The sequence below is a fragment of the Galeopterus variegatus genome, unplaced genomic scaffold, assembly GCF_000696425.1.
Source record: "Galeopterus variegatus unplaced genomic scaffold, G_variegatus-3.0.2 Scaffold1620, whole genome shotgun sequence".
Classification (NCBI taxonomy): domain Eukaryota; kingdom Metazoa; phylum Chordata; class Mammalia; order Dermoptera; family Cynocephalidae; genus Galeopterus; species Galeopterus variegatus.
Genome location: NW_007727731.1, coordinates 209,544 through 218,947, shown reverse-complemented (window position 1 = coordinate 218,947; position 9,404 = coordinate 209,544). Strand labels below are relative to the sequence as shown.

Genomic DNA, 9,404 nt, shown 5'->3' with positions numbered 1-9,404 from the left:
ATTAATGTGGAGGATGACTCCAAATATCAAAACCAAATGGTCTGATTCTTAGAGGTTCTGCTTTCGAGTTGCTACATTTTATTTTTGAACATGGACTTACCTAAACATTCCCCAGAAATCCCCTGGATTTTAGACATAGCTCTCCATGATTCTTCCCATTGTATAGTAGCAACTCAATTTCCCTTTGGCTTCCCCTTTGTGATAGAGAAAAAATCATCTAAAGCAGCAGAGCAATCCCTTTTCTCCTAAGTGGCATGAGGAGCCCCAAATGAACCAGTAGCTGTATCACCCTCCAGTTCAATGTAAATAATATTATTCTTCTGGTGGAACCTTTTCCCCCTTGGAATAAAGACCCCCCTACTAGGAGAAGTTACAGTTAAGGAGAAGGGTAGCAGAAATTATTTCAATGGGTCATTAGGTTCGATAATGAGGAAGAGTAAGATTGACAAATTTTGTAAAAAATAATTGTCTCAGTTAAATTCGAATTACTTCTAATTACCTATGTACATGCACACTGAGATAAAAGATAAATATTGCATGGGACATACTTATCCTAAAAATTACTTGTTGATTATCTGAAATAAATGATAATTGTCTAAATGACATATTTTTTCTTTAACTGTAGTTTCCTGATAATTTGCCTCTCTCTTTTTTTTTTTTTTTTTTAAGATGACCGGTAAGGGGATCTTAACCCTTGACTTGGTGTTGTCAGCACCACGCTCTCCCAAGTGAGCTAACCAGCCATCCCTATATAGGGATCTGAACCTGTGGCCTTCGTGTTGTCAGCACCACACTCTCCCAAGTGAGCCACGGGCCGGCCCTATAATTTGCCTCTCCTTAACAATTCCTTGTTTTACAGAATTGCTTACAGAATTCCTTAAAGTTACAGTCTATATTACATTTACATTGTAACACAGCTTCTACTGTAGTCATATCCAACTTATTTGTCTGCTGAACATTCATTAATGAGGAACACACTCAACAGTAGAATTTTGAGCACAATCACTGATGATGATAATCAGTGTGGAAGGCATTACAAATTCTGTTGTGATTATCTTCTACATCTGAATGTTTCTTAATAAAAAAAAAGTTATTTTTTTCACCTTCTTTTGTACTAGTTGAGAAAACCATGCATCTCTCCTGGTTAACTAGTATACATCTGACTGCCCATCATTTTTAATATTAAATGGACAGTTACATACTGTCAAATACCTTCAAAAGGATTTTTCCTTATTTAATAAATACCCTCTATGCATAAAATTGATAAATTATAAACTTGCATTTTGACATTTTTGTATTCAATATACATTAAAAAAAAATAGATAATAGCAACTTCCACAAGTATTTAAAACACTGCATTTTATTATGTCCTGTCTGGGTCATTTAGTTTATTATTTCACGTCCAAACTCACAACTAACCATAAGCAGAGATTGAACCATTGAAAGGTTACAAACTTGATATCTGATGCCAAAAAAAAAAAAAAAAAGGGTATGTCTTTGTTGTCTGCAAGTCAGAAATGTAGTTGTCAGGCAATGTCCTCTTAAAAGCTGAAGCTACTATTACAAAAGCTTCTGGGAAGCTTGGCCTTCAGGGTTTGTGTACTTTCAGAAGCAGCGGTGTTGAAGGATTGATGGACTTTCAGATTGGTTAGTGTGATCACAACTGTTGATCAATTCGCATTCATAAACAAGGTTACTGAATTGAGGCACTTACTGATTGGTTGTTGCCTGGAAGCCTGGGGCTGTAACTGCTTGGCTGTCCTTAGGACTGGGCCTTACCTTAACTGGCAGAATTTTAGAAGCTTGGCCTAATAATGATTTGCTAAGTGTCAGATTAGTCACTGGGATGAAGCTGTTGCTGACTGGCTGACTTTCAGACCATATGTACTAATCCAAAGTTATCTCTAGTTAATAGTAGTTAATTGCTCAGGACTTTGGATTTGGGCCAGAGAAAAGTCCTGTCCTTTCCTGAACAAGAAAAATAAGCAATTTAATTTTCACTTTCTCTCTTTGGTCTTCTCACAGCCAAACTTGCAAGGAGAGCATTGTGTTGTCTAGACTTTTATTTGTGGCTATATGATTTTCAGCTAGTGTTGCCCCTAAGTGATTTAATTGCTAATTAAAGTGTGAGAGAAATATCTCTAACTGCCAACTTTTTGTAATGTATTGCAAAAAGCTGAATGCAGGATATGTAAGCCATCCTGACAAGTCAATAAAGGATGTGTGAGACTGCTGGTTAGCTCAGTCAGTTAGAGCACAGTGTTATAACACTAAGGTCAAGGGTTTGGATCCCTGTATCTGCCAGCCACCAAAAAAAAAAAAAAAAGAAAAAAAAGCCCCCCCCCCCCAAATGAAAACAACAACAATCCAACAAAAAAAGGATTCATGTAAAAACATTAAATACAGGACATGTCTTTGAAATGTGTCTGGGTTTAATTCATAAAGGTGAGTTAGTATCAACACAGAGAGGTCACCATTAAAAGGAAAGTTTAGTGTTACTCACAGTTACCCTGGAAATAAGAGGCACTGCACACCATGCAGGCCACAAGAGACCTTATCACATACAGGGACCAGGAGGCAGTGAGAGACAAGAGAGGAACTGGGACTATGCCATTATGACTAAAGTGGCAGGGAGTAACAGGATGGAGACATCCCCACTGGGCAGGAAGAGAAAACACACGTTAAGGTTTGTGGTTGGGGGGCTTTTATATTAGTTTCATGCACTTGAGAAAGTGACTTACAAGAAAGAGAAGCAACTAACTTTGGCTGTTTGGCTCTTTGATTAATGAATAACAATCAGACAGATACAAAATCTAAAAAGAACCCAACACAGAATAGTTCTATATACGCACAGCAGCTGGCAACCCTATTCCCGATGTGTCCCATATACCTACTATTGACCTGAAACCCAATACATGCTAATCGAACATTTGGTAGAGCAGTAAATCACATCACCGCAGAGCTTCCCTATTCATTTTTACCTTTGTGGCAAGTCTTTCAATTTATCGTCTCTACTTAACACCACTAAGCAGTTAATGAGCTATATTTTCAAGTGTGAAAAAAGAATTACATTTTGGAGACAAAAGCATGAGTGTGTTGAAGGTTCTAGTACAGCTACAGGCTCAGCTTAATTCTCTCACTTCTCAGACTTCCCTGGCTCGCGGTCAGACTTCACTGAGATCTTTTCTTCAGATGTCACAGATGTTTCTCTAGAACTATTCCTGCCACTTTAAAAAACACCTACATAATCGTTATTAATATCTTTCAGTAATTTCCATTTCACAAGTGGTTTCACAAATAATTTTAACTCCTTGTGCAGACACTTGCAAATACAGGTGAAATGATGTCACTTCCCAGCAAGGAGATGAGATCATGGTATCCCACGCCTTTTTTGTAGGATAAGATGACATCTTTTGCACACACATGTGCTGCGGCTGTGAAAACGGCACACAATGTCTCGCCAGGAAATGGCGTGTGATCACTCGCTCTCATTTTCAGATAGGATTGAGATTCCTAAAATAAATGGAAGATATCTTAGATATGCAGAAATAAATATTATTTAAATGAAGTGTTGCTCCCTTGGTAGCAACACATTTACTGACTATACAGCCAGGAAAGTTGTTTTCTCTTGGAAACAGAGGTACAGCTTCACCCTTTCAATCTACTTGGCACCTTCTGTCATCCTTTCTGCAAATTCCCTGCCATTGCCCTGTCTCTAGTCTTTCTTTCTTCTCAGGGGACAACATATTGAAGCTTATTAAACTGATTGCAAAGCTTAACTCTACATGTACCATATTTGAAAAGTGACAAGATAGCTGATAACTGTGAGTAGACAGAGTGCGTTTACACTATGGTGTGTCCGTTTGGATGTGTATGTAGACTTTGGGAACTCTCTGTGCTTCGTGGAGTCTGAAATAATAGGTCCCTAATATTTCTGTGAGTATCCTAGACTGCACTCCGAGAGTATCTGGGGGACATCGGCTTTGGGAACAAGCCAAGCCCCGATCCGTCTTTGGAGCCCCGGAACTCCATTTCCCAGCATCCCTCACGCTGCCACCGTGCCTTTATACGTCATGTAAGAGCGTGATCAACGCACTAAGACGTGTCCGGGAGCGACATGGAAACTACATAAACAAGACATCCGTGCGCTGACGTCTGTACGGGCCGCGGCGGCGCTGCTGAGCCAATGAAGGCTTAGGGAGGGACGTTTACGTGCGTACGCAGCACGTGAGGGCGGGACTTCTGGCGTCCTCCGAGCGGTGGCCATTTTGGGTGATCTCTGTTTTTTTCATACACTCAGGTCTATGGCACGCTTGGTCGTCACCGAGGTGACGGAGCGGAAAAGGGCGAGAAGACGCTTGGTCCCCACTGCACAGTGGCAGGCGTGAAGCCCAGCCGAGCAGCCGTGCCTTTTTCCAGCCACTGTCACCGCCACTCCCGACCCCGCTCATCCTTGGCTCGGTTGGCGGAGGCCACGTCGGTGAACTCGACTCAGGTAGGTGCTGCGTCTCCAGGCCCTGCCCCGGCCGGACCCTCACCTCCGAGTGCTGAAGCCCGGATTGAGAGGCGCCTGCCGAGTTCATTGCAGGTCAGGTCCCTGTGTTCAGAAGACAGGGGCGTGCTTGTGTGTGGGGTCCCATTTCGCCCAGTGTGACGAGGAGTGGGGGAGAGTTCCTGTTCGGGACCGGCGTGTGCAAAGCCTTGTAGGTACTACTGAGTCAACAAGCATTGGGGAAACTCGGGGTGTCTTGTGTCTGCAGGGTAGCGAGGGTTTGGTGGAATGGCAGCCTGAGTAAGTGGGAGCCATGGAAACTGTGCCTGAAGGGGTAATGGGAGGGGCATATCCAGAGTTAAGAAGTTTAAAGTTGGGAAAAACATGATGGGGAATGGAGACAGGTGAGGAGGCCACTGCAGTAGACCCAGAATTATGATAGTGGCCGGGCCAAGAGTGGTGGCAGAGTAGAGGGAAGTTGTGAGCAGATTCTGCGTAGATTTGAAAGGTAGAGCGGATAGGATTTTCTGCTGCATAAATATGTGAATAAGGATAGGGAGTGAAGAACCATCTCAAGGGGTGTGTTTGTTTGTTTTCCTTTTTCCTGAACATTTGAATGAATGGAGTTGAGGAAGTCAGCATAAAGAGCAGGTTTCAGGGAGAAGACCATGGGTTGGACTTTGAACGTGGTAACTGTCAAATGTTTCAAGATGGAGATGTCACATGGCTAGGGGGACATGAAGGTCTGGAGTCTGAGGAACAGGGCTGGGTTGGAGGTATCAAAGGGATGTAGGGTGTGGACTGAACCAGGGCTTGGCCTTAGAATCAGATTGAGTAGGGAAGTCTTAAGGTTGTTATTTTAAATGGGCTCTGTGGTGAGGGAGGGGAGGGCTGAGTTTTTAAGGGCAGAGGGTGGTGGGTCCACAACCCTGATTCTCCCTCCATAAGGTGCACATCTGGCATAGGAACGATTCTGGCCTATGTCTACAAAAAGGGAGGCCCAGATGGAGCAAAAAGCTGTCCTAGGTTGAAAACTGAGGTGTAAGCTGGTGCAGATTCTCCACCTACAGGTTTGGCTGACTCTCAGGACCACTCTCTGTAGAACAAGAGGAAGGTCATTAAGGCTAGTGGAGCAGCTGGGTTCCAGACCAGGGCACACCTTCCTCCCCTCCTTCTCATCTTAGGGCAAGAAGAGATGATCGACAGCTCCAGTCAAGGTCCCCTAGCAAGCTGCTCTAACCAACTGAGCCAACTGGCCCGCCTCTCTAAAATTTTAAAATGCTAAAAATATGCATCCCAAATTTCAAAACCCTCCTAGTACACTTGCTCTGAAAACCTATTCAGAATGTTTAATCCTGTTGACATTAACAGCTGATACATAATATGTGCTACTACTGTTTGTACCAATATGGGCCCTATGAGCTATAAACCCTTTTTATCCCCTATTTACAAATGGGTCACTGAGGCTCAGGGAGGTTCAGTCCTTTTCCAGAGTCACAGAGCTGCTAAGAGACAGCACTGAGGTCTGAAGAACTGAGTGTATACAATCACCTTGAGGTAATTTTGCTCCAGGGTAGTTCAGATGAGGTGGTGGTCCAGCTTAGCCTATAGCATCTTACCATGGTTGCCCATTTTTCATGGCCTTCTCTTCCCTCAGGGCCCCCTGGCAATGGCAGAAATGGACCCTGCACAGGTGAGTGGAAGAGGGTTTCCTACCTGTCACCTACCCCAGTTATCTCCCAGATGGTTTGGCAATATAAAGAAAGATGGTGTCTTGAGACTCTTTTTTTTGTTTTTTTCTCTCTCTCTGTCCTATTTCTTAAGATTGTATGGTTCCACCAGGCTAGGTATCCTAAATTCAGTCCTGGGTTAGGTGGAGTGGTTTCCATTTTTGGCAAATGGTGGGGTAAGATGTGTCTAAGTGTTCTGGGCACAGGATTCAGAATGTTTAAATGCTTGGAGGTGAGACTGAGGTTGGATGTTCAAGGAACTGCAAGCGTCTGTTGTATTTGTAGGAATGGGGAACAGTATGGGAGCTGGCTGGAAGCACATAGACATCAGACCTGGAATGACAGCCTGAAGTTCCAGGCCTCTAATCTGAGGGTGGGAACTAGGGAAGTTTTGGAGCAGACAAGCCAGGTGATATGGCTGAGATTTAAGAGACTCCCTCTGGCGCAAGAGGTGAGGACAACCTGTGGAGGTGAGGGTAAAGGCAGGAAGACGTGGCAGAATGTTCTTGCAGCAGCCCAGGTGGATGTTAGTGATGGCTGGACACGAGTGGTGGCTGTGGAGCGGTTGACTTCTAGGTATATTTTGAACTATTGCTGCCCACATTTTATGATGTAGAAAGCAAGGGAGCTGGGGAGGTGGGATGGAAAGAGAAGCAGGGATAGTCCCACAGTTTTTGGTCTTGTTTGGTAGGATAGATGCTCCATCAACTAAGGTGAGGGAAGTAAGCAGCATGAGGAATTTTCAGAGGGAATATGAGGAGTCAGTTTTTGTTCACGTAACAAATGTTCCAGAGACTCCTAGTGGAGGTGTTCAGGTTGGAGACATTGACAACATGGTGGCTGGTGTGTGGACTGGAACAAAACTCTGGAATTTAGGAGGCGGCATCTCTAGTTATGGTGGCAGTGCTGTACAGGGGTAAGGAATGGGAATGAGGAGGCTGAGAACTGGGTTTCTCGGTTGGGCACCTGGATGGTGTGGGGTGGGGGTGGGGTCTCAAAAGTGATGAGGGAGCGAGTGTCTGTGGGGAAGTGTGCATGTGACAGTGGAGTGTAGGAGCAAGGCTTCTGAGGTGAGAGTGGAAATGATATGGACGTTGAGGGGGAAAATGGGATGTTAGGAGAGTTGCTAAACCTTGGTTCGGTTGGGTAGGGGTGGGGATGAGGCTTGGAGGTCAATGCAACTGGGATTTGAATGAGGTTTTGGTGGAGGACAGGTGGTCCTGATTGCTCGTGGGACAGGTCCAATTCAGAAGTGCGAGGCAGCCATGTATACGTGAGGTCTTCACATGGGTTTGGGTGGCTAACTGTGAAGTAAACAGGGCCAGGTGGGAAGACCTTCGAAGCAGGGCTTAGGGCTGCCCATAGCTCTAGGGGGCTTTGGTGTTCTGGGGCAGGACTGGGGCTGAATTGGATGCTGGATGTATTTGCCATATACTACCTGGTTTCCATGTGCAGAATGGCCTGTTAAGAGGCAAAGGAGAGACCCATGCTGTGGGCTGGGAGTTATCTTTGCAATTGCAGTAGTGGAGGGGCCAAAGATGTGATAGAGGTGCTGCCCAGAGAGTGATGTGCAGGCAGGAGGAGTGTGACTGGATGGCCCCAGGCTCTAGAACAGGGCACATAAGTTTGGTTGTCTGGGAGGCAAGATCTGGGGGACCCCAGGGAAATTGGCTTGCAGGAGATGGATGGAGCCCTACATGCCAGCCCCACAGCCTAGATGGTGCTTTTCTGCCCCCTCCCCATCTGTATTTTTTTTTTTTTTCCTCTCTGTGTGTTGGACACAGTGATTAATGGAAATGAGGAGAGAAAAGGTACCGGTGCCATCAGGACCTGGTGTCAATTCCACATTGGGAAGGTGTTGTGGAGGAGAATGATCAGGGGATGGCTGTGTGGGAGAGAGGTACTGAGAACCTGGAGAGAGAAGTGTGGCAGTGATTGTACCCATGGGGTTTTAATTTATCCACATGGGTGAGTGATGACAGGGACAGGCCAATGACATTAAAAGAAGAGACATTTATTCCTTACGTTTCCCCAAGGAGGGTGCACACCCCATAATGCAGGGCCACATGGTGAAGTACCAGCTTTGGTCAGGAGGAGAAAGCTTCAACCACAGCCCTTACTAGGGTTCCCAAGGGAAAGGCAAGGCAGGGCAGGTCGAATAGGTCAGGATTGGCTAGTTCGAATAATTCCAGCAAACCTGGGGCACAGGGGCTGTCCTTAGTTGTCTGGTACCTGGCCCTTGGTTGATTGAGGACAAGGGAAATAATTGGCTTGGTGTGTGAGAGTTAGGTAAGGGAATGGTTCAGAATATGGACTTTGCATGGCGGGAGAGATGTAAACAAATTTGGCTGTTAGTGTGAGCTTGAAAGTAGTGGGTGCCTGTATTAGGCTGTTTTGTGTTGCTTATAACAGAATACACAGAACTGGGTAATTACAAAGAAAAATGAAATTTATTGCTTACAGTTTTCTAAGGCTGGGAAGTCCAAAGTCCATCTGGTGGTGGTGACAGTGACCCAGGGATCTCACATTGCAAGGTGGTGGAAGCAGAAAGAGAAAGAGACAGACTTTCCTCTTTTAAAGCCCTCAGAACCACACCCCTGACCACCATTTTTAATCCATTCACTACTGCATGATCCTACAATCCAATCACCTCCTCAAGGCTCCACCTTTCAATTACCGTAATAGGATCTCTGTTTCACTTTTGAGTTGGAACAAGTTAAGACTTTGGGGACGAAATGAATGTATTTGCATGTGAAAGGACATGAGTTTTGGGGGGTCAGGGGCGGAATGTAGTAGATTGAATTATGGCCCCTCAAAACTTCCTGAAGCTTGAATTGTTTCCCCGAAGTTTTATGTATTAGAAACTTAGCCCCCACTGTGACTGTTAAGAGGGTGGGAGATCTATTATAGTAATTGAAAGGTGGAGCCTTGAAGGGGTAATTGGATTGTATGATCACGCAGTAGTGAGTAGATTAAAAATGGTGGTCAGGGCAGTGGTTCTGAGGGCTTTAAAAGAGGAGAGTCTCTCTGTCTGTCTCTGCTTTCTCTGCTTCCACCACCTTGCAATGTGAGATCCCTGTGTCACTGTCACCACCACCAGATGGACTTTGGACTTCTCAGCCTTAGAAACTTAGCAATAAATTTCGTTTTCTTTGTAAATCACCCAGTTTCAGGTATTTTGT

At 44.8% G+C, this 9,404-nt stretch overlaps 1 protein-coding gene across 1 annotated transcript in view; it reads left to right on the top strand.

The window, feature by feature from the left end:
- The first annotated feature begins 4,255 nt into the window (after positions 1-4,255).
- LOC103594778 (zinc finger protein 17-like) overlaps positions 4,256-9,404 on the top strand; it is a 28,840-nt gene continuing 23,691 nt past the window's right edge. Inside the window, exons 1-2 of the mRNA XM_008578041.1 lie at positions 4,256-4,495; positions 6,150-6,185. Coding sequence (XP_008576263.1) covers positions 6,162-6,185 — 24 coding nt within the window. The 5' untranslated portion in view covers positions 4,256-4,495; positions 6,150-6,161. The remainder of the gene's footprint in view (positions 4,496-6,149; positions 6,186-9,404) is intronic.